Consider the following 24,850-nt stretch of genomic DNA (forward strand, 5'->3'; position numbering starts at 1 on the left):
TACATTATGTCTGATTGAGTTCATCCTTTTAAGTGGTTTTAACTATTTAAATATGTTACTTTCTTTCATGTCTATGTATCTAAGCCAAATAGCTTTTTGAAACAGAAATCCATTTTTTCCTGTGCTTTCTAAACAGCTAGCCACACACTCAATATATTCAAGACCAAATCTGCTCTACCTCCCTTTTGTCCATCTTTTTGTGAATTAGATCACCATCTACCTATCCAACCTAATGTAGAAAAGTGAAACTATCCTTCCTCATTTATACCTCTCATCCCTTTCATCTAGTCACCAGTTCCTATTGAATTTATTTTTAAACCTCTTATATCTACTCCTTTTTCTTAACCCCCAATGTCACTGCCAAGTTCACACTCCCAACTCCTCTTACCTGGATCATTTCCTTAGATCTCCCTGCCTTTGCTATTATACCCTTCCCAATCACTCTCCATCCTGAAGTCAGAGGGTTTTTCCTGAAATGCAGATGTCATCATGTCACATCTGAAGTTAAAATTCTTTACTGAGTTTAATTCATGAAAAAATACACATTTAAGACTGGCATACAAGATCTTCAAGAGTTATCTTATATAAAGTCTCTTATGTCAATATAGCTACTGTTATTAGCATTAATAATAAAAGATCATTGACTTTGAGATCACTGGCCTCTTTCCTTTTCTCCTTGTCTTCATGAGCCTGCTTCTCTGTTTCAAACTTTTGCTATGTCTGTCTCGTCATGATGTGATGCTAATTCAGTGTTTTTTACACCCGTATATTAACGAAGAGTACTAATTAAATAGGTGCTCTGATTAACTTTCTCCATGTGAGTCACCTCCTGGGCATTGAAACAAAAAACTTGAAACTGGATATATTTGTTTGTGTGTGCTTGTCTTAAAAGCTGTTCACAGTCTGCAATAATTATATTTGTTACCTGAGGGGTGGAGTGGGGGTATATATATGTATATGTTTTTATTAAAAGAGTCAGAAATGACTCAGTCCTGGTGAATTATGCATGAATAGACCACTTCAATTGTCTTTTTTAAATAAATCAATAATGGCTACAATATTGCCACCAAACCTATGAACATACACCTAAAAAGTCAGAAATCCCTGGTAGCTGGTAGGCATTATCTTCCAGCCTTTGTTTTCCTTCCAGATTCAAAACCACTATTAGCTTCAAGTAACAGTGACATAGTTTTATTGAGATCTCACCCCCACCCCAGGAGAACCTCATAATCTTATAAAAAGTCACATTTCAAGTGCTTAATACTCTAAGCAGTGAGAAAGTTAATTCTATTTCTTAATCACTCCCTTCTACTACAAGATTCAGGCCACTTCTTATTTTCCAGCTGAGAAGTCAGAGAACAGCTGAGCATCTGTGGAAGGCCGCTCATCTCTTTGAGAGAGGACCTGTCAACAGAGCCATGAAGAATGAAGCCAGGCTGTAGTGGGCAGAGAGAGCAGCAGCGAGCCTGTGCTGCGTGTTCTGTGAGTCTGGGAAAGCCTAGAGCTGCTTAGTAAGCACTAACTGCTAAAGTAAACAAGAGGTCCCTCTGTTATTCTTAGAAGAAAGCAGAAGGGACTTTATTCCCAGGAACGTAAAAGTGAAGATATATTTAGCTCTCTGACCAGAATGCAACGTACAATTAGCAAAGAACTGATGTTGTGAACTACTTATTCATGTCAATTCAGTTCAAGTGAGCTGTCATCTATAAAGCTGTCCCCCAATTCTGTAATGCAGTATCAAAACTCTTAGCCAGCCTGTCATTGCACTGATTACCTTGTGCTGAAAACCTGTCCATCGTTGAAGAGCTGCGACTGTGCCTAGCTTATGGCAGCAGTCACAAGGCAAGTTCCAGAAGAGCTGGAATCTAATTGGTATCAGTAGTGTTTGCTGAATAAATTAATAATTATATAATTACATTTTTAAATAAATAGGTGAGTATATAAAACAACCAGGAATCGAGCGAGGGAACTTGACAAAACACATTGAACTTACAGGATGGGAAGGATGTAGCAGACAGGGGGGTGTCCCAGAGGAATGGACTAATTCCTGAATTCTTCTCAGCTGAAGTGAAATTCTGGGTGCTTTATGGAAAAGGAACCTTATTAAATCTCTCTGCCATAAAGAAAATCACCAAATCCTGGGTGTATCAGAAATTAAGGTCTCCTATGTTCACCACTGATCACTTCTGTCACTGCAGGCAAGGAAGCTCCTCTATGGGCTATTACCTGTCCCTGTCTCCTTAATCTCCTTAACAGTGTCTTGGACTTGATATCAGTGGTAACAGGGAGATGCAGAAACACACAAGTTATCTTGCAGTGATATGTGATCTGAAGGGCAGAAGCTAAGGGGAATGGACCATAGGGAGTTTGTTTTGAGGAGTCAGACCTGAGGAGAGCAGCTACTCTGAGACAAGAAGTCATACATTTAAGACTACTAAGAGGTGTCAGATCACAGGTATCAGAAGACTTGGAGCCATAATAGCCAACCAAGAAATAACTCCTATCACAAGGGCTATAAGATAAGCAGAAGAAGGGAGCCATCAACAGTCTTCCCTAAAACCATAAGCCCCAAACCTGACTTCATTTTCCCACCTGAAATCTCATAATGAACTTTTAGCTGGTTCTGTCATCTTCACTCTGAAAGGCAAGTTTATTCTCGATACTTCCCCAAGGCAGGGCTGGTGACTGTGAACAAAGCATTGGGCAGGCGAGATGTTATTACCATTAGTGGATCCCAGAGGACACTCATACATACATGGACATAGCCTGCAGATTGGCTGGAGATGCACAGAGCTAAGTCTACTGCTCCAGGAATAGATAATTGGGCAGATAGGCAGAGCAGGGAATGGCATGTGCACCTGCCCAAGAGGCCCACATCTGTCCAGTGTTGGTCATCACCCTTAAGGCTTTACATCCTTGTTAGGAAACCTCATGCTCAATGAGCTAGAAAAATTCACATTGCTCTATAAGCCCATATTTCTCATTCTTGCAGGTCAAACTCAGACCCAAAATGCTCTTTTTTTTTTAATTGTTTGTTAGTTTATCTTGTTCATTAGATACCACATATAAGTGAAATCATATGGTATTTTTCTTTCTCTGACTGGCTTATTTCACTTAGGATAATACTTTCCAGGTCCATCCATGCTGTAGCAAAAGGTCCAGTAGTTTCTTCTGTCTTATGGCCAAGTAGTATTCCACTGTGTAAAGGTACTTACAGCTATTTTATCCACTCCTCTACTGATGGACACTTGGGCTGAAAATCTTGGCTATTGTAAATAATGCTGCAATGAGTATATTGTTTCAGATTTCTTCGGATATATTCCCAGAAATGGAATCACTGGAACATAAAGCAGTTCGATTTTTAACTTTTTCAGGAAATGCCATTTCCACAGTAACTGCATCAATCTGCATTCCCACCAACAGTGCATGCGGGTTCCCTTTTCTCCACATCCTCGGCAACATTTGTTGTTTGTTGATTTATTGATGATAACCATTCTGACAGGTGTGAGGTGATATCTCATTATGGTTTTAATTTGCATTTCTCTGAAGATTAGTGACATTGAGCATCTTTTCATATGTTTAATGGTCATCTGTATGTCCTATTTGGAGAAGTGTCTATTCAGGTCCTTTGCCCATTTCTTAACTGGATTGTTTGTTGTTTGGGGTGTTGGGTTTTATTAGTTCTTCATAAATTTTAGATATTAACCCCTTATCAGATGTATCATTGGTAAATATGTTCTCCCATTCAGTGGGTTATCTTTTCATTTTGTTGATGGTTTCCTTTGCTGTGCAAAAACTTTTTAGTTTGATGTAGTCCCATTCCTTTATTTTTTCTTTTGTTTCCCTTGCCCAAGGCTGGACATTGCTATGAGAAATGTCCAAGATCTTACTGCCTGTGTTTTCTTCTAGGATTTTTATAGTTTCGAATTTAACCTATAAGTCTTTAATCCATTTTGAATATATTCTTATGTATGGGGTGAGAAGGAGGTCTAATATCAATTATTTTTGCATGTATCCTTCCAATTTTCCCACCACCATGTATTGAATAGACTGTCTTTCTTCCATTGTATGTTCCTGCCTCCTTTGTCACATATTAATTGACCACAAAGGTGTGAATTTATTTTTGGACTCTCTATTCTGTTCCATTGTTCTACATGTTTGTTTTTATGTGAGTACCATGCTGTTTTGATCACTATGGCCTTGTATTATAGTTTGATATAATTCTTCCAACTTTGTTCTTCTTTCTCACTATTGCTATGGCTATGGGTCTTTTGTGGTTCCATATAAATTTTTGGAATATTTGTTCTGGTTTTGTGAAATGCACCATTGGTATTTTGATAGGAAATCTATAGATTGCTTTGGATAGTATGAACATTTTAGTGATGTTAATTCTTCCTGTCCATAAACACGCTATATGCTTCCACTTATTTGTATCCTCTTCAATTTCTTTCTTCAGTGTCTTATAATTTTCTGTGTACAGGTCGTTTACATCCTTGGTTGAATTTATTCCTAGATATTTTATTCTTTTTGAAGCAATTGTGAATTGGATTGTTTGTTGTTGTTGTTTTTCAGTTTCCCTTTCTGAGAGTTTATTTTTGGTATGTAAAAATGCAACTGATTTTGGATATTTATTTTGAATCCCACTACTTTACTGAATTCATTGATCAGTTCTAGTAGTTTTTTTGTGGAGTCTTTGGGGTTCTCTCTATACAGTATCATTATGTGCAAATATTGACAGTCTTACTTCTTTCCAAAAATTTCCTTAGTGAATTCTGGGTTAAATGTGTTCATTTCTCCATCTTCTGTGAGTGTTGGCTACTAAAAGCTCATAATTGAGTCACTCTCTCTTGGACAAATAGAGCTGCATTATCCAAGACTAATGTTCCTTTCTGAGTGTAGCTCTCAATCACTGACGGTTCTATATAGGAATACAAAGACCTGATCCTCTTTCTTTTATATGAAACAACACTGAAAAACCATTCCCCTCAAGAACCTACCCTATAATCAGCTCAGACTCTGGGGAAATTGGATCATAGTTTAACTGCTCTCTCTGGTCCATCCTGTTTTCCCCCCTTTTGACAAGTGTCATTCCTAAGTCTACTTCACAATAAGCTTCTTGCATGCAGATATCTGCCTCAGAGTCTATTTCTAGATAATCCAACCTAAAATAAATGGCACTTGTCTCAGGTTAATTGAGTTCTCTGCTTCTCTTCTGGTGGATTGTGGCAGGTCTATGGACATCCAGTCCAGTGTACCATAGCAGATATGAGGTGTATAGACTCTCAGACTATCCATCCCAGCAAGTTCCCAAAGAGATGGGCTAAGACCTACTTTCACATAAGCAAGAAAATCTTTCCCTTAGTCCTATCCCTGATAAAGCAGCTACCAGTTCACCCTCGTGGCCACATTTCTCCTTTGGAATAGTGTTTCAAATGCACAGTCTATTTATTCATCTAGTCAACAAGTATTTCATTCACAGATTGTGAGAAGCCTCATTTTTCATTCAATGGATATTAAATATCTAGCAAACTGATGTACTCTGCTAAATGTCAGAAAAAAACAATCAATATAACAAATGTCTGTTGTCATCATAGCTCGTGGCATGATATATGTTAAGTATGTAATCACTGATACCTAATAATAATTATATGTGTCATAAATTAAAACTACAGTGTGATAAAGCACATAAAAGAAAAACCATCTCAGTCTGGGGAGTTCAGGAAAGTCCTCCCTCATTTAAGTTAGTGATAGAAGAATGGGTTAAAATTGAAGAGAGATTTAGGAGTATGCTGTAGATACAAAATCCCTGATGCTGCAGGGAAGGGAACTTGACATTGTCAAAGACCTGATAGAATAGTGAAATTTGGGATTGCAGTACCAGGAACTGAGCCTGGAGTGTAAGCAGAAACCTTAGCATGCACATTGTAGGTCATGTGAAAGGGCAATGGAAAGTTGTGAGGATTTTAAGCAGAAGAGTGAGACACAATTAGAATTTCATTGTCAAATGTCATGCTGGATGTATGGATAGAAAAGAGTGAAGCACAGATGCTGGGAGAACTGTTGGAAACAAATACAGTGATCTCTCAAGAGGTTAGAGTATATGCCTTGGGAATGGGTATAAGGAAGGGATCTTTAGGGGTAAAGAAATCAAGAATAAAAAAAATCAATGAGTGAATGAAGTCCCCACCAGGATCACAGGTGGCCAAAAAGTACTGACCAAGTTATCATTTAATGAAGGAGAACATCCAGGAGATATTTCCATAAGTGGGAGAGGTAGTGATAAAATATATGAATGACATGAACCTCAAAAGCACCAGTCTGTGTTTGTTTGTTAGCTGGTCTGTTTTATAAGAAAAAAAATTAAAAATTTCATTAGGGAACAAAACAGTGAACTTACTACTAAAACAGAGGTAGAAGAGGTAGAAGAGGTGCGATAAAATAAATGGTCCTTAGTCAGTAGAAAGAATAAGATTTTCATGAGAGGAAAAGAAATTGAAAATAATGAAAACATCCTCTTCATTTGCATTTGTGGGCATTAAATGAGAGTTTATGTGCAGCATTTTCTTGTCAAGGTTTCACGGTACCATGGAGTAAGAGGTGAACAACAGGAGCGACTCATGTCATGAAGGTTTTATGCTAATCGATATATTCAGACTAACATTGTTCAAAACTAGTTTGGCCAAAAGCACCTAGACACTTCTAAGCCCTCATCCTCCACCCACTGAGGAATCTTCCTCTGCAATCCTGTCGCTGCTCCTCCTCTCCTGCAGAACTTTCTTCCACTTCAACTTCGCTGCCCATGAAGCACAGGCAAAAGTTGGTGAGGAGTGTCCACTTTTGCCTTTTCTTTGAAGAGCTATCTTCTCACTACTAATATTGAAGATTAATATTTAACAGAGGAAAGAGGGACAATAGAGTATGGCATAGAGCAGGAGCTGCTCAGGAAAAGATTTAGCCCAGACCCACCTCTTACCCACTCAATAACCCAGGCCCCTTGTCTTCTAAGCCATGATCATTTATACTATCACTTCAACCAGTCCCGACTCATGTCCCATTCCTGCCCAATACCTCCTGTTGAGAACTAGTCCCCTAGGATTTGGACCCAATTCTACCACAGCACTATCACATTTCATTTCTATATTTTCAACTTCATTTCACTGTCACACTGAGAGCCTGATAAATACTCAGGACAAGGAAGAAAATAATGAAGGAAAGGGGAGCAAACGAAGAATGAAAAAGAAGGCAACTGCTAGTTCTCTATTTGTTCTATGCTCGCACAATGCAATGAGTGTTCATTGTAAGAGTAACCATGACCTCTACTGTATCTGCACAGCATCCAAAATACCACCAGTTGAAATTACACCATTTGAAAAGACTAAGTGAAAGTGGTGTTAGTCATGATGACAGCAGTGAAGACAAGAGTGTTAACAGTGATTGCGATAGCAAAGGTAATTTTGTGACAAATTACTTCATTTCTTCAATAAAAATTTATTGAGTGCCTACTGTGCTACACTTTGGACATTTACATATTCATATTTTCAAAACACACATATGTCAATGTGACTGATGAGGAAATATGCTAAAATGACAGTCTTCTAAATAATGAGATTTATTTCCTGGTCAATATACACAGAGATCTCAGTTCAGAAAACAAGTGACTGATTTAATTATAAAAATCTTCAAGGGGGTGAGGTTTGAACTGAAGTTCAAAATAAGTAGGCATGTTGAGGATAAGGATAGATATATGCGTTTCTATTAGAAATAACCCACAATACCCATGGCTGGAGGAAGCATAAAAACCTGAGGAACTAAAAAAGGGTATTTATTTATATTAGGAATACATAACACTTAGTCAATACTACATATATTGCAAGGACATGTAAATACTTCAGAACAAATAAATATATTAAAATAAGTGCCAATGGTTGAAACCAGAAGAAAATGAGCAAGAGAGTTAGGAATGAAGACAGGAAAACAAAAGTTAAAACAATTATTGTTGTGTGCAATAAACTTGACTCATATTTCTGTGCCTGAGACTAAAAGTGAAGAAATAAAAGAATTTTTATTACTCTCAGAGCATAAAACTACATAATACATAGAAGGTCATTCACTCAAAACCAGGCTGAAAAAATACATGGAATAAATTAAAGCTTTAGCTGCAATTCTGGAGTGAGAAGGAACATGACTATATAAGGAGTTTCTCTCATAAACTGGATACTCTAAAGTATCTCCATAATTTTTGAACCCGTTTTCTGTGATGCCAACATTTTTCTGATGAGAGAGCCTCTCCACTCCCACAAACTTTCCATATATCTGTGTCAAGTGCTGGGAAGTAGTCCATGTTTTCGTATGGTTAAAATTGGCACCCAGTTCATCTCTTCCTGAACTAAGTCACTTGATTCATGTTCATCAAAGTCCTAATTGTTTCTTCATTACATAATGCATTTATCTTATCAACACAATAAATCATAAGCTTTTAGAAGAAAAGGGTATCAAAAATTATTTGTTGGTTCATCAGTTGAGATACCCAACCCTTCTCAATTTTCCATCACAAAATCTAAACACCATAGGCCTCAGAAGAGATTTCCCAACTTCCAAATACTCAGGACAATTTTATTTCGTTTCCCTTCACTGTCCTCACCAGGTAAATAACCTGAGCTGTGGGTCTCCCACCCCAGAGGGGTGGTCATCCTGGTCCTTGAGGTCCAGATGATGAGAACTATAATTAGGTGGGATCAATTCTCTTGGAGGTTAGAATTTTAAACAGTTGCTCCCGGATCTGCTTGGTCTTGACCCCATAGATAATGGGGTCCAGTGCAGGGGGAAAGAGCAAGTAGAGATTTGCAAGGATGACCTTGACAGCAGAGGCTGTGGGTGGGCCAAAGCGCTGCATGACCACAGAGAGAAAGCCTGGGCCGTAGAAGAAGAGGATAACACAGACATGAGCAGTGCATGTGCTGCCTGCTTTAGCACGTGCTTCGGATGAAGGAAAATTAATTACGGTCCTCACAATCTGCCCATAGGTGTAGGCAATAAAGGCCACATCCCCCACACCAAGAAAGATTGCCACAGCAAAGGCATAGAGGTTATCCACAGTGGTGTTTCCACAGGCCAGTTTCACCACTGCCATATGCTCACAGTAGGTATAGGCAATTGTGTGGGAACCACAATAGGGCAACCGATGGGCCAGGCTTGGAAAGGAGATGGTCAACCCCACACCTCGCAGCACCACTAGGCCTCCAATCTTGGCCACAACAACTGGCGTAAGAATGGTTGCATAACGCAGTGGGTTACAGATGGCCACAAAGCGGTCCAGGGCCATGGCCACTAGCACTCCTGACTCCATGGCAGAGAATGCATGGATGAAGAACATCTGGAAAAGACAGGAGTGGGAGCTGATGGCTGTAGCGCCAAACCAGAAAATGGCCAGCATCTTGGGCAGAGTGGAGAGGGAAAGAACCAGGTCAGCAAAGGAGAGCATGGCAAGAAAGAAAAACATGGGCTGGTGAAGGCAGCGTTCTGTTCGAATAAGAAAGAGCAGAACACCATTCCCAGTCACTGACAGGAAGAACATGAAGCAAAACGGAAGTGAAATCCAAATGTGTGCGGCAGTCAGTCCTGGAATGCCAGCCAAGAAGAAAGTATGTGGGAAGAGATAAGAAGTATTGGAAAGAATCATGGTGATCACCTCACTCAGAAGAGCAAAGAACCACTGCAAAAAAAAAAAAAATAGCAGATTAAAGTCAATGATATGAGGGTTGGAAGCTCACGATAAACACCACCATCACCATCACTCTTTCCCCATACTTCTCAGAAAACAAAAATAATTTTCAAATTAGTCAATATTTCTGCAAGATCTTAAGACACAGACAAGGCAAGACAACTGAGTCCAGTGGAAATGCAGTGGACAAGAAGTTCAGAAACCAGGTTCCAGTATTATATATCCTAATACATCTATAATCTGGGGCAATTCACATAACCAGATTTAAATGCTCGGGAGCTGATGTTAAAAAGAAATTTTCCTCTCATGCTCATAGTCCCAAGTTCTGAATGCTGCTGCTAGAGGTAATCAACATTGGCTCCCTAGTATTATACCACTAACCTTCATCAGAAACTGCCCCAAGATCCCAGTATCTGGAAAATTTCTTTAATTTGAAGATATCCGGCTTCCCCAAACTTCACTTGACTGCTAGGTTACAGATTACATGGTGCTTAATGACTTCAATAACCATCAGGTTCTTCCTTGGATTATTCCCCAGTCATTTCATAAATGCGTATCTTGTTTCTCTCTCCAGTATCTCTAAATGGCTATCTGATTTCACCACCTCCTGCATCTCCCTCTCCTTCAAGGTGCTGTTGTACAGGGGTAGACACAAAGTTCGGAGTTGTGGTGACCTGAAATAAACAGAATCTCTTGGTAATAACAACCACATAAAAGCCAAAGAATTCTGTATCACAGCCACGTTATTGAGAACAGGAGGGAAAATTGGCAGATATGTCCTCCAGTTCCATTTTCCATGTAATTACACTATGTGTATGAAATTATTCAGATTTCCAACATATACTATTCCCCAATCATCATTTTGCAAAGCCAGAAAACTAAACTCTAGAAGGAAGTCATGGTCCACAGTCCCAGATCTATTTTGTGACAGAATCAGACAAGAACTTACAATCACTGATCCCTGAGCTAGAAAGTCATCATCCTGTCTCCATGTTAGCAGTGACTGCTGCAGGGCCAAGGAAGAACATTCAGGACCTGTGGCCAAGGGTAAGCAGTAGAGGACTCAAATAGCTAAGGAGTGATTTAGGCATCACATGGCTCCCCAACACCCGCTAATAACTCCAAGACCACAGTTCTCTCATATGAAAGAAAAACACAAGGACACACAGAGACCTGGGCCAGGGTCTGAGAGGACTTTGGATTGTAACATAACTGATTCACATTCCAAGTGGAAAAAGTGCAGCTGAGTTGATCCCACAGTTTCGATGACAACAAGAAAAGGTCTCTAAACATGAGGGGGAAAATCAGAAGTTTATACAGAAAAAAGAAATAGCACAGCTTTAAAATAGCCAATAACCTTCTCCGTGAGAAACCATGGGATTACTGCCCATACTGTCAGCCACAGCTCCTAAAGACACTATGTGATGACCGCAGAAGGCATGAGAGCTGGAAGACGGGAGAGCTGAGTGGACCTACAGTTCTGAGTCGTGGAACAAACTCTGGACTAGGAGTCAAGATCCTGAGCCAGGTAATATTTCTGCCATGTATCAGCTGTGTGAATTTAAGCAAAGCATCAAACGACTTTCAAGTTTCCTCACAGGTGAAATGAGTATACAAATACCTACCTCACTGGATCGTTGTGAGAATACCATGAGATATAAATGCATAAATGCTTTATCAAATTCTGAAAATGGTATAATTTTCATTGAAGTAAAAGAAAGAAGTGATGCATTAGGATAAATCTGTTTAAGAAAAACAGAAAATTTAGAGATTCTGAAACAATGCATTTTATTTAACAAGACATAAGAGATTTATCCACTGGGCAGATGTCAGTATAGTAGTAACCTGGAGCAATCCAGTCAAAAACACTCCATAAAACAAATCATTCTTTTTTCCTTAATATACAAGATGATAATAAGGAACATTTGCTGGGTCCTGAGGGAATAGTTGGGATATCAGGTGTAATTATTTGTTTCCTTTGTTTTATGAAGCCGAAGGAAAAGCAAGAACAAAAACATGCAAATTCATAGTTCAGGACTCAGCTAGACCTGTGTGTCTTCACAATGATAATTCTTTCTCAGAAAGACAGAGGTCAACACAGGCTATATTGGAAGAGAATAGCACAGGTTTATTTCCCTAACACTGCTCCCATCTTTCCTCCCAATCGCATGTGTCCCCAGCACCCCCAGAATATAGTATTGAGTGGGGAGGTGAAGGGTGTCAAGAAATGTGGCTCTGATCACCTGAGCATCTGCTCCAAATTATCTTCAAAGCTGGACCAACCTGAAGCCTCAGCCCACCTTCAGAACAATGTAATAAGTAGTCATACCTGATGGCCCAACTATTCCCTCAGGACCCAGCAAAGGTTCCTTATTATATCCTTGTATAATAAGGAAAAATCTGCTCCAGTACACTCAGCTCCTCTACCTCCGTCAGAGAAGCAGGTAAAGAGAGGTAAGGGGTCCTGAAACCACAGGAATCTGGGACACTGATTTAGGTGCCTCCATAAATACTTCCCCGTAACTCACCCTGCAGGCTTCAAAGAGCAGATTTACAAATAGCTGACTGTTGAGCAGGGACTTGAAAGATGTTTTTCTATTTTGGAGGAAGGAAATCTCATACACCTGGACCCTCCCTTACCTGTATCTGTATAACAAAAGGTCCAAACAGACCTCAGATGATGTGCAGAATATTGGCAGTATTTCTGGTTTTCCATAATGATATCAAGACCATGTATTTCCACTCCAATAGCCTATAAGATTATCAGATCTGGAAAGGTTGAAGGAAAGCTATTTGTGATGGAGCCTGTATGTATCTCTCTTCTTTGGGCCTACTCTTAGCCATTACTCACCAGATGGATGAGAAATTAAGCTATCAGTCAGGTCCCCAAAACAGAGTATTTAATAGGCACCTTTTCAGGCATTGCCTATAGGGATCCTAAGTGAAGTTTCTACTACCCAGACACCAATTAGTACTTCTGCCTCCTCTTCAAACAAATGTTTAACAAGGTCTCTGCCTCTTATTGGGGCCACAGGGAACAAGCTCAGCAGGGAATATTTTGAACAGCATACTCTAGGGTGCCATGTCACGATGGGGCCAAGGCCCTGCAGCCAAAAGCAAGGAGAGGCTTCCTGCCACGAGGAATGGGACCACATGGTTTGATGGCCAGCCAAGATCTGATCCAGGAAGGGGGAGGAAAATAGCAGGCTGATGGGGAGCAGCAACATCAGAACCAACATACACCATTACTCCAATGACCCCTGTGACTTAGTTGGAACTATGAGAGGAAGAATGAATTAATAAGTAGGAGCCTCGCCCTAACTGGTTTGGCTCAGTGGATAGAGCATCGGCCTGCAGAATGAAGGGTCCCAGGTTCGATTCCGGTCAAGGGCATGTACCTTGGTTGCGGGCACATCCCCAGTAGGGGGTGTGCAGGAGGCAGCTGATGAATGTTTCTCACTCATCGATGTTTGTAACTCTCTATTCCTCTCCCTCCCTCTCTGTAGAAAATCAATAAAATATATTTTTTAAAAAATAAGTAGGAGCCTTTGTGAGAAGAGAGAGCTCAGCAGAGGAATGAGCCTGTAGAAAATAGTGAATGTCTCCTGTTATTCAAAATGGTAGGCGGAGCCCTGTAGGTATTGTCATCCATATGTTGGTGAAATAACTTGCAAGTCTACCCCTTTTTAATCAATAAACTCCACATTTTACTCTTACCTCAGCCACCAAAATCACTCCTGAAAATGATACCAGATTAATCTATGGGAAGACATTCAAGAGTCTGAAGAATTTAGACATTGCAGTGGATTGAGAGGAATTGCAGAAATTGATTGTACAGAGTTTACTTAGAAAAACACTGGGGTGGCATGCATGCTGATTCATGGTTTCTTTAAATCCAGTAAGAAACTCCCAGTGAGGAAAAGAGTGATTTGTTTTATGAAGCCGAAGGAAAACAGGTACAAAAACATGCAAATTCACAGTTCAGGACTCAACCAGCCCTGTGTGTCTTCACAAGGACAATTCCTTAACAGAAAGGCAGAGATCAACGCAGGCTATATTGGAAGAGAATAGCACAGGGTTATTAGGAAGGGTCAGTACCAGAATTAGGTCATCTTTTTAGGAGAGCCATGTTCTAAGATTACTGGCCCAGTTCCAGAAGGAAGAAGACTTAGCAGGTGTCACTTCACATAACACCAAGATTATGTACCTACCATGACTTCATATTATGAACCCTAACATGAAGAACCCAGTGTAGGCAGGACAGTGTTTCTCAGTGGTTGAGGTTGACCAGGAGGTCATGATTGGATTCCCGGTCAGGGCACATGCCCTGGTTGTGGGCTCAATCCCCAGTGTGGGGCATGTAGGAGGCAATCTATTGTTCTCTCTCATCATCAATGTTTCTCTCTCTCTTTCCCTCTCCCTTCTTCTCAGAAATCAATGAAAATATATTTTTTAAAAAAATAATAAAGAATCCCATGTGAAGAAGGAAGAAGTAAGCAACACAAGTAGCAAGAGTGATACAAAGGCCAGTATAAGAGGAAATGAGGCAGTTAATTGATAATTGAAAGAGGAACTTAAGCCCCCAAAATAAAAAAGTCCTAGAACTGGAACATTAGATTAATGTGAATATGAACCAACTGAATAAAACTCTAAAAGCCTTACCTAAAATCAGAAATTGTGCAAAATATTAATAGATTGAAACAAGGCTAAAGCTCAAAAAACCAGTCAAGTGGCTTTGAACCAGTTATTTAGGTAAAAGAACAAATATTTTCTGAGTTCCTCTTAAGGTTGTGGAAAGAAATACAGTATAGAGATTTTAAATAGGATAATATGGAGATGCACATCAAACTAGGACAAGTCACCACCAAAAAGACAAGCAGAGGCATATTCAAAGACCTGGAGCCACGCCTCAAGATATGGAAACACCTTAGAGAGAGAGCATCTGATTACGCCTGTGGGATCAGGGAAGGCTTCACAACCTTCTCTGATGAGGCAACATTAAAGAGGAAAGTTGAAGAGTGGGAATTGAATATTCAAAAATGACTCACTAGCATTAAAAAAAAAAGGACACTAAAATTCCAAAAGTATGGACTTCTTGATAAGAGCTAACAAAACAATGTTGAGGGAGCAGTGGAGAGGGACAGGGTTTGAGAGGGAGGTTGGGCCCAGACTACAACAGGCCTTTAAGTATTTTTCCAAACAGCACTGCATGTTAATAAGAGGTCAAGGCCAACAGGCAAGGAAGTTAAGTAGGGCAGTGACACTGATAGATTAGTGCTTTAATAGATTTATTTCATAGTATCCTGGGCATAGGAGATGCATATGATATTAGAGTGGGTAAGATTTGGTAAAATCCTGGAAGAGAGCAGTAGCAATGGGGTAAAAAGGAAGAAAATAGATCAAGCCCTTTGTGATAAATTCCAGCAAACATTTAAGAAAGGAACAATAACAACCCTATGCAAACTTTTAGGTAATAGCAGAGCAGGGGACATTTTGATTTAGTAGAATCACATGAGTCTCAAATCTGTTTAGAAGAGATAAAGAATGGGGAGATGTATATAAAAAGAAATGTTTCAGGAAGTTTGTAAAATAATGGAAAGAGAAGGAGCAGGTTCAGAGGTAGGGTCCAGGGAGAGAGACTTTGGAGACAAGAGGCATCTTGGTAAAAGTCCCACAGGAAACAAATGGCACATGCAAAGGGGGACATGGAACAGAGTATAATGAAGACAATAGTCCAAAAATATGGAAAGAGTTTAATAGTAATAAAACAGGGAAGGTGATATACACATGGGCTGGCAACCTCAACAAGCATTTCCATCCCACAGATCTGAGGAGCAATGGGAGAAACAGCTACCAGTACTGACCAGAGCCCTGGAGGAAGCCCCTGATGGTGACAGGAGGCCTTCAGGAGGGAAACACAGACACTGCCTAACACCGAGACTGACAGAAAAAGGTTCAAAGAAACAAATATCTCAATTTGTCTTTCTTGCTGCCCTCTGAACTCCCACCAGCTTACTCCCATTAGCCAAATCCAACCATGAGCCAGAGGCCATAGACTTTCACTTCTATGGGTACAGAGCAGGGTGCATAGTTGATCTAAAGCAACAAATAGGAGGTTTCAGCAGAAGAGGCATCTGCATTGTTGTGTTTGTATATGGGAGTGATAACTCATGAAAAAGAAAGTGGTAAAATATATAGCCCAGAGGACACACTTGCTGGAAAATGGTCCCTGAAGAGGCTAAAGGAAGGTATATGTATTGGAGGGAGGGGCAGGAGTTCAGGGATTCACACAAGAGGAGGGACACCTCTTCCTAAACCTTCATTAAGTCAGAGATGACCTTCTGATAGTGGTTCCCATGAGACTTGGGGCTGAGTATTTCTGCTCCCTGAGCTGAGCTGGATACACCTCTGAGATCACTGGGGGCCTTTGAAGCTGTGATGGAAAAACACAGAGCCTTGATGCACATGGGAAAAAAGATGAGGGAGCCTCCTGGAGGTCCTGGAAACTGGCAGACTGTCCAGACAAACTCTGGGCTCCAATATGTGCACTGGGAGGAGAAGATGTACTCTCATCAGCAGTGGGATAAAAGAAAGGTGCAGCCAAGAGAGCAGAAGCAACTGCAGAGGCCATTCCATTTGCAGAGGATTCTCCAAGACCTCCTAGCAGGGAGTCACCTGGGCCCAGGTGAGTGGAGGAGGCAGTTTCCTTGCTCTCGGTTCCTGGCTCTCTTTCTGGTTCTCTCCCCCAGCCTGGGCTTTTGCAGTTGTCTTCTTTAGTTTAATCCTTTCAACACTGGCTTTCATGTTCCTCAAGATCTTCACCTGTATGGAGACTAAGGCTTGAAATCTGGAGAAGAAGTAGAAAAATGTGAAGAAGCTCTCCTCTGGTCATGTTAGAAAGAATAGAAAGCTCTACCAGAGAAAAAAAGCAACCATCACAGAGACTGAGGCAGGGGAGGCATGTTGGCTGACAGAACGGTGGAATCAGGATAGCCTCCCATTTAAATTATAGATCCAAGACCCTGAGAAGAGACATCTATTGAAATCATTCATTTCTGATTCAAAAATAAAATTGAGAACTAAAACTGACATCAAATCACCAAAATTAATAAAGACAATTTATCCAAAAAACATTACCCAGCATTTCACAGGAGATGATACTTAAAGTCTAGACCAGACAAGGATGTTGACAATCAGTGCTTCTTTTTTTTAATTTTTAATATTTTTAATTACCATTTATATTCAAAATAATTTTGTACTAGTTTCTGGTGTCCAGCATAGTGGTTAGACAATTATACATTTTACAAAGTATTCCCGCTGATATTTCCAGTATCCAACTGGCACTATGCATAGTTATTACAATGTTATTGACCAAATTCCCTGTGCTGTACTTTACATCCCATGACTATTTTGTAAATACCAATTTGTACTCAATCCCTTCACCTTTTTCACCCAGTCCCCCAACCTCCCTCTTTCTGGCAACCATCAGTCTGTTCCTTGAATCTATGAGTCTATCATTGCTTCTTTATGCTGTTTAGAAAAATATAAACATTTGAATAAGATGAAAAATAAAAATCAGAGCTTGCACTGCTCAAGTTCTCCTCATAATAGATAATACATTTTTCTACCAAAAAAAAAATTCTGAGAATTTACTAAAGAATAATTTGGTTTTGCAGGCAGTAGTAGCTATATTTTTGAAATGTTTTAAAAACAATAATCATCAGAAGATTTAAAAAAAAAAAACTATGACAGAAAGGCAACATGGATTTTTAGTAGAAAAATACAATGGTGTAAATATGAGTTTTTCCAAAATTAATTTAACAAAATGTATACTCAAAAATATAATAACCAGTCTTTTTCATTTAAAAAATATTTTAAATTATTAGTAAGACTATTCACTACTATAGGTAAATACACTCATTCAATAGGTACTGAAACTAAAAACAAAGAAAACTGTCCAGTCTGGCAATACTCCTTAATATGTGTTCAGATTGGGTATTTGACAAAAAAGCAAATTAATTGTAAATTAATGGGGAGGGAAAGGCTTCTTTACTAAATGGTGCTGGAACAATGGTTTAGCTATTTGTGGGTGAAATTGATTTAGGGGCTTTCTCACTCCATGTCAACTCCCAAATTAGTTACATAATTAATTTCAAAATATAGTGTAAATGTTTGTAAAGAAAATGCAAGTGAATACTTATTAAAATGCTGGGTTTTATGTTATTTAAAACTTAAAATCATGGCCCTGGCCAAGTAGATCCGTTGGTTAAAGCATCATCCCGATATACCAAGGTTTCTGGTTCGATCCTCTGTCAGGGCACATACAGAAGCAACCAATAAAATGCATAAATAAGTGGAACAACAAATCAATGTTTCTCTCTCTCTCTCTCTCTCTCTCTCTCTCTCTCTCTCTCTCTCTCTCCTTTCTCTCTCTTCTCAAATCAATAAATAAAATTTTAAAAAAACTTAAAATCATAAAATAATTAATTTTAAAAGTTCACTTGCTATGAATACATAAAAGTTTGTGTATGCAGAGTGTATTTTTTTAAAGATAGATTTTAGGGAGGAAATATTTCTAGAAAATTCAACAGATAGAAGTAATAATTTCAAGATATAATAAAACTCATGCAAATTAATAACATGTGCTGCCAGACTCTAATTTAAGCCCTTGAAAAACTTTATTTCATTTATTACTACAAGATGGATTGAACATAAAGAAAGAAAAGATAGAAAAGCATAAAAAGGGGGGAAAAAGAGCCATTAGCAATGTCAAAGTTCACAAAATAATGAAGGGAAAGGTGAACCAAAATTGAAATTTCAATTTTTACTTATTCTCTTAAAATGGGTTTTGAATTCAAGAGCATTAAAAATGCCCTACAGTCATACAGGACCAGAAAAACCTCTTGGAAAGACAATTTGGCAATATCAGTCAAAATCATTTTTCTCCATTTCATCCAGCAATTCACTTCTTGCCAATTATCCTGTAGATAAATTTACACATATGCTTAAAGATATATGAACGAGTACATTTTTGAATCATTTTTTACAGTGGAAAATACTGGAAATACTAATGTTCAGCAAAATATCAGACATCCATGTGATAGAAAATCATGCAACTTAACAACAATGAGGTATAGCTCTATGGTGATATGGAACAGTCTCCAAGATAACTAAGCCAAAAAAGAAAAGTCAAGTAAACAAAGGATAAGAAAGGAATGATTGGTATGCTAACATTTGTTTTTGTCTCTTATGGGAAACTAGTTAGTACATATATTCTTGTCCATTCAAAAACTGTCTCTGAGAGGATTCTCAACAAATCATTACTGGCTGCATTTAGTGAAAAGAAGGGAATTTGGAAATCCTAGCTTGGGTTTATATTTTTTTATTGTTAATTTTTTAAACATATGCATGTGTGACATTTAAAAAATATGAAAATACTATTAAAGAGAAAATGTTAAGATGGCTATGACTTTCATATGTATCACTTTTGTATCATTTTTGAAATTCTATTAAAAAATAATCTGAAAAGTAAAATATTGGTTAGAAATCTATGATATAGTCAAATATAGGGATACTAGTGGCCCAGTGCACAAAATTTGTGCACATTAAAAGGGAATTAATTAGGGGAAATATTTTAATATTGCTACTTGCCCTTTCTCTATAATAGAAGTGTCAGAAATGAAAGAAAATTAGTAAAATGTATATGAAAATATCTCTCCTGTCAGAGTCTGGGGTGCACTGTGGGACCCAGAGTTAAGTCGTCGCCCACCCGCGCGCACCATGAAATCACACAAGACCCAGACCCGGCTGGCCCCACCTCCATCAAGCCTTGCAGGGCAGGGGCTGCAGCCTCAGGACCCCCATCAAAGCCCCACTGGGTGGGGGGCACAGGCTCAAGTCCCCTGGCCCAGCCTCAGGTCCCCTAGCCCCTGCGCGAGGGCGCAAGGGTGCGATGACCATTTGCATATTAGCTCTTAATTATATAGGATAAACTGTTCATTAAAATTAAGAATCCACATTGCCTTTAAATACTGGAAAGTCATGGTTCATTTATTTATTCGTGTGATAACTTTCTTTTTATTTATTTTTTTATTGTTTTATTGCTTAAAGTATTACAAAGGGTATTACATATGTGTCCTCACCCCCCCCCCCCGCCCTTGACAATCCCCTGGCCTCCCCTACCCCCCAGTGTCTTATGTCCATTGGTTATGCTTATATGCATGCATACAAGTCCTTTGTTTGATCTCTTACCCCCCTCCCTCCTGCCCCCCAACCCTCCCTGACCTTTCTGCTGCAGTTTGAAATCAGTTTGAGGCAGTTCTGCCTCTGTATCTGTTATTGTTCATAAGTTTATAATGGTCTTTATTATCCATGAATGAGTGAGATCATGTGGTATTTTTCCTTCATTGACTGGCTTATTTCACTTAGCATAATGCTCTCCAGTTCCATCCATGCTGTTGCAAATGGTAAAAGTTCCTTCTTTTTTACAGCAGCATAGTATTCCATCATGTAGATGTACCAAAGTTTTCTAATCCATTCATCTACTGATGGGCACTTAGGCTGTTTCCAGATCTTAGCTATGGTGAATTGTGCTACTATGAATATATGGGTGCACATATCCTTTCTGATTGGTGTTTCTGGTTTCTTGGGATATATTCCTAGAAGTGGGATCACAGGGCCAAATGGGAGTTCCATTTGTAGTTTTTTGAGGAAACTCCATACTGTCTTCCATAGTGGCTGCACCAGTCTGCATTCCCACCAGCAGTGCACGAGTGTTCCTTTTTCTCCACATCCTCTCCAGCACTTGTCATTTGTTAATTTGTTGATGATAGCCAGTCCGACAGGTGTGAGATGGTACCTCATTATTGTTTTGATTTGCATCTCTCGGATGATTAGTGACTTTGAGCATGTTTTCATATGTCTCTTGGCTTCCTGAATGTCCTCTTTTGAAAGGTGTCTATTTAGATCCTTTGCCCATTTTTTGATTGGATTGTTCATCTTCCTTTTGTTAAGTTGTATGAGTTCCCTATAAATTTTGGAGATTAGGCCCTTATCAGATATGACATTGGCAAATATGTTTTCCCACGCAGTGGGCTTTCTTGTTGTTTTGTTGATGGTTTCTTTTGCATGCGATAGCTTTTTACTGAACACCTATTTTGTCTCTTAGAACATGTTGCTGCAAAGACAAAGGCAATATACAAATTTATCTCTCTATGATGTAAACTGCTTAAACAGAAAACAGAAAAATGGAAGTAAATAAACAAAATATTAATATTTGTCATTTTTTGGTCAAAGATTATTACTGATATATTTGGACATGCTTACTAGGCATATAAGTAGTGATAACAATAGCTATTCCAACTTTTCTCTTTAGAACTAATTTTAGCCTTCTTTATTGTCCTCTGTGAAATATTTCCAGGAGGCAATAATAATAATGTTGAAGGTCATTCATGATTAAAGAACCTGAGTTTTGGGGTGTCCCTAATTAGGAACCACAGCTGAACTTTCCAATACAACCTCCTTCCTATTTAGGTTTTATGGACAGACACTGAGAACAGGATACCTATGCCATGGACACCTCCACAACAGTTCCAACAGTTACCAACAGTTCCAGCCTCCACATCTCCCAGTTCATCTTGATGGGGCTCCCCGGCATTCACGAGTGGCAGCACTGGCTCTCCCTGCCCCTGGCTCTGCTCTACCTATTAGCTCTTGCTGCCAATCTCCTCATCTTCATCACCATCCAACATGAGCCCACGCTACATGAGCCCATGTACCATTTCCTGGGTGTATTGTCACTCGTCGACATTGGCTTGGCCACCACCATTATGCCCAAGATTATGGCTATCTTCTGGTTTGATGCCAAAGCCATCAGCCTCCCTGAATGTTTTGCTCAGATGTACGTCATCCACTGCTTCTTTTGTATGGAGTCTGGTATCTTCCTCTGCATGGCAGTGGACAGATACATAGCCATCTGTCACCCTCTTCGATACCCCTCCATAGTCACTAATGCTTTTATGGTCAAAGTCACAGGATTCATGGTGCTCAGAAATAGCTTGTTGACCATCCCAGTGCCTGTGCTGGCTGCCCAAAGACTCTACTGCTCCAAGAATGAAATTGACCACTGCCTGTGCTCTAACTTGGGGGTCATCAGCCTGGCTTGTGATGACATCACTGTGAACAAATTTTACCAACTGTTCTTAGCATGGATCCTAGTTGGGAGTGATATGGCTCTGGTTTTTTCTTCCTATGCACTGATCCTTCACACTGTGCTGAGGCTGAACTCAGCAGAAGCAATGTCCAAGGCTCTGAGCACCTGCAGCTCCCACTTCATCCTCATCCTCTTCTTCTACTCAGGTATCATTGTAGTATCTGTCACACACCTTGTAAAAGAAAAGATTCCCATTATCCCTGTACTCCTTAATGTGCTACACAATATCATCCCTCCTGCTCTCAACCCCATGGTCTATGCTCTCAGAATGCATGAGCTCAGACTGGGTTTCCAGAGGCTGCTTGGGTGGCTGAAGAATTGTCCACTAAGTAACCTCAGCTTTATAAGTCATTATAGGTGTTAAGAAGGAAGGGGTGGTAGACCTGCATTATTTTTTAAAAATGGGAGGAATATGGCCAATAAAATCACTAAAACAGTAGGTTCACTCATCAAAATAGGCATATGAAAATTACAATGAAATTTCCTACAACTAGAAATAAGTGAGAGTAAAATATAATTATCTCTGACCATTGTTGCTGCCAAGAGATGGACACACTTGTACACAGCTACCATGCTTTGAGATATGATATACACAAATGAAAATCATCTAATTGAGTGGTAAAGTTTTCTTCTTAGGAAATGAGAAAAAAATTGTCCTAGAAAATACTCTATAAAAGTAGTCCCAGATTACCAATTAATTAAATCTAAATTAATTTTACCACTTGATCATCTCACAAAAATGCACACTTTTGAGTACAAGGACCCTCAACCATGTTCATGTTGTACCTTCTCTAAGCTTAGTACATACCTCTGTGCATAATACCTGCTTAATAAACACTTCATTCATGATACAGTCAGTCAGGAGGCATAGGTTTGCTGAATCCTTTATAGCACAGAAAATGTCCTGGACCATGGTCTGAAGAATGACCTCAGGAGATTTGTATATGATTTCACCTTGGAGAACAACCTCTTAGAATCAGCGCTGGGACTGAAGCAACAACAGAAACCATGAGCTCATACACTGATGGTGGGAATGTCAATTGGGGCAGCTCTTTTAGAAAAGAGCCCAACAGCTTCTCCAATGACTGAACAAAAGTTACCATATAACCCAGTTATTCCACACTTAGATGCATACCAAAAGTGAAAACATGTCCTCACAAAACCTTTTCCCCAAAATAATAAGCCACATCATAACTAAGAAATGAAAACAGCCCAAAAGTGCATCACCTGATAAGTGGATAAACAAAATGTAATATATCCATACATAATAAAAGCCGAATATGCTGTGTCTGGTCTTCCGTTTGGCCATTCAACCAAAGTGTAATATGCTAACTGTAATATGCAACTGCTTGCTATGACATGCACTGACCACCAGGGGGTAGACAGTCAACCAGTCAACCAGTCGCAATGATGTGCACAGACACTTCGACCACTAGGTCAGCTTGCTGCTGGGGTCCGGCCGATAGGGACTTAGCTAGACAAACACACTCTCAAGCCCTCCCATGGTCCTTCCCCAGCTGGTCAACCTCCTGTGTCTCTCCCTGGCCCTGATAGTGCACCAGTGGGGTTCCTCAATCTGGCCTGCACTCTCTTACAATCCAAGCTGAGGGACACCCCCAGAATTTCATGCACGAATTTCATGCACCAGGCCTCTAGTGGAATAATAGTGTCCAGCCAGAAAAAAAGTAAAGAAGTACTGACACATGCTCCAACATGGAGATATTACGCTAACTGAAAGAAGACAGACCATTGTTGCTGCCAAGAGATGGACACACTTGTACACAGCTACCAGACAGCAAAAGACACATATTTTATTATTTCATTTATATGAAATGTCCAAAATAGGCAAATCCATAAGGAAAGAAAGCAGATAAATGAATGAGATAGTGTTAGGGAAAGGGAAAATGGGGAACAACTCTTTAATAGGTACAGAGTTTCTTTTGAGGGTGTTGAAAATTTCTGTAATTAGAAGTGAGAGCTGCACAACATTGTGAATGTACTGGAAGCCACTTTAAAATGGTATAAGGACACATGTGTAATACCTTAATCAATAAAGAAAAAAAAAAATTTTTTTAAAAGACCTAAATATAGGGGTGGTTAAAGACTCAAAGTTAATAAACAATATTTAGAAGAGTAAAAATAAATAAATAAATAAATAAATAAATAAATAATAAAGAAAATGGTTACAATGCTGAATGTTATGTTATGTGAATGTCACCTCAATTTTAAAAAACATATAACTTACTTCTTGCAATGTCTCTCCATTCTTTGTCGCTAACAAAGTTGAACACTATGCCAGCTGATAAAGGTACTTAAAGGATCCAAAGCGAAAAGCATGAGTTTGTAACTTAGTCACAATAAGTTGATTAGCAGCACGGCTCACACCTTTGACTACTCAACTTCCATATCGACCCTTTTATATACATTTCAATTATCATACAGTAATAAAACAACTCAACATTTGTATTTTAAATGATAAAGCTATTCTTTTTTCTTCTTTTCTTTTAATATATTTTATTGAGCTTTTACAGAGAGGAAGGGAGAGGGATAGAGAGTTAGAAACATCGATGAGAGAGAAGCATCGATCAGCTGCCTCCTGCACACCCCCTACTGGGGATGTGCCTGCAACCAAGGTATATGCCCTTGACCGGAATTGAACCTGGGACCCTTCAGTCCACAGGCCGACGCTCTATCCACTGAGCCAAACCAGTCAGGGCGATAAAGTTATTCTTCATACAAAGGAAGAAATTCTCAAATTTTCCCAACTGTAACAAGATGCACAATCCCAACAGTCATTGTGTGCATTGCTGGATATATTACCTAGCCCTCAAATTCAGTCACATTCCCACTGAATATTCTGTCACCTAAAGACTAAACTGTAAAAAAAAGACTCAACTGTAAAGTTAATTTCTAATAAA

At 39.3% G+C, this 24,850-nt stretch overlaps 2 protein-coding genes across 2 annotated transcripts; one reads left to right on the forward strand and one right to left on the reverse strand.

Moving 5' to 3' along the window:
• Positions 1-8,725: 8,725 nt before the first annotated feature.
• On the reverse strand, positions 8,726-9,679 carry LOC118664068 (olfactory receptor 52K1-like). The gene has a single exon (XM_036323962.1). The coding sequence runs from the start codon at positions 9,677-9,679 to the stop codon at positions 8,726-8,728; it is 954 nt and encodes a 317-aa protein (XP_036179855.1).
• An 11,612-nt stretch (positions 9,680-21,291) lies between these two features.
• Positions 21,292-22,296, forward strand: LOC118664450 (olfactory receptor 56B4-like). The gene has a single exon (XM_036324555.1). It carries the CDS (start codon positions 21,292-21,294, stop codon positions 22,294-22,296), a length of 1,005 nt encoding a protein of 334 aa, XP_036180448.1.
• Positions 22,297-24,850: the final 2,554 nt, after the last annotated feature.

Source organism: Myotis myotis, unplaced genomic scaffold, assembly GCF_014108235.1.
Source record: "Myotis myotis isolate mMyoMyo1 unplaced genomic scaffold, mMyoMyo1.p scaffold_m19_p_10, whole genome shotgun sequence".
Taxonomy (NCBI): domain Eukaryota; kingdom Metazoa; phylum Chordata; class Mammalia; order Chiroptera; family Vespertilionidae; genus Myotis; species Myotis myotis.

Bases quoted from the DNA above. Each gene is read 5' to 3' on its own strand.
- LOC118664068 (XM_036323962.1), bottom strand. From the start codon at position 9,679: ATGATTCTTTCCAATACTTCTTATCTCTTCCCACATACTTTCTTCTTG.
- LOC118664450 (XM_036324555.1), top strand. From the start codon at position 21,292: ATGGACACCTCCACAACAGTTCCAACAGTTACCAACAGTTCCAGCCTC.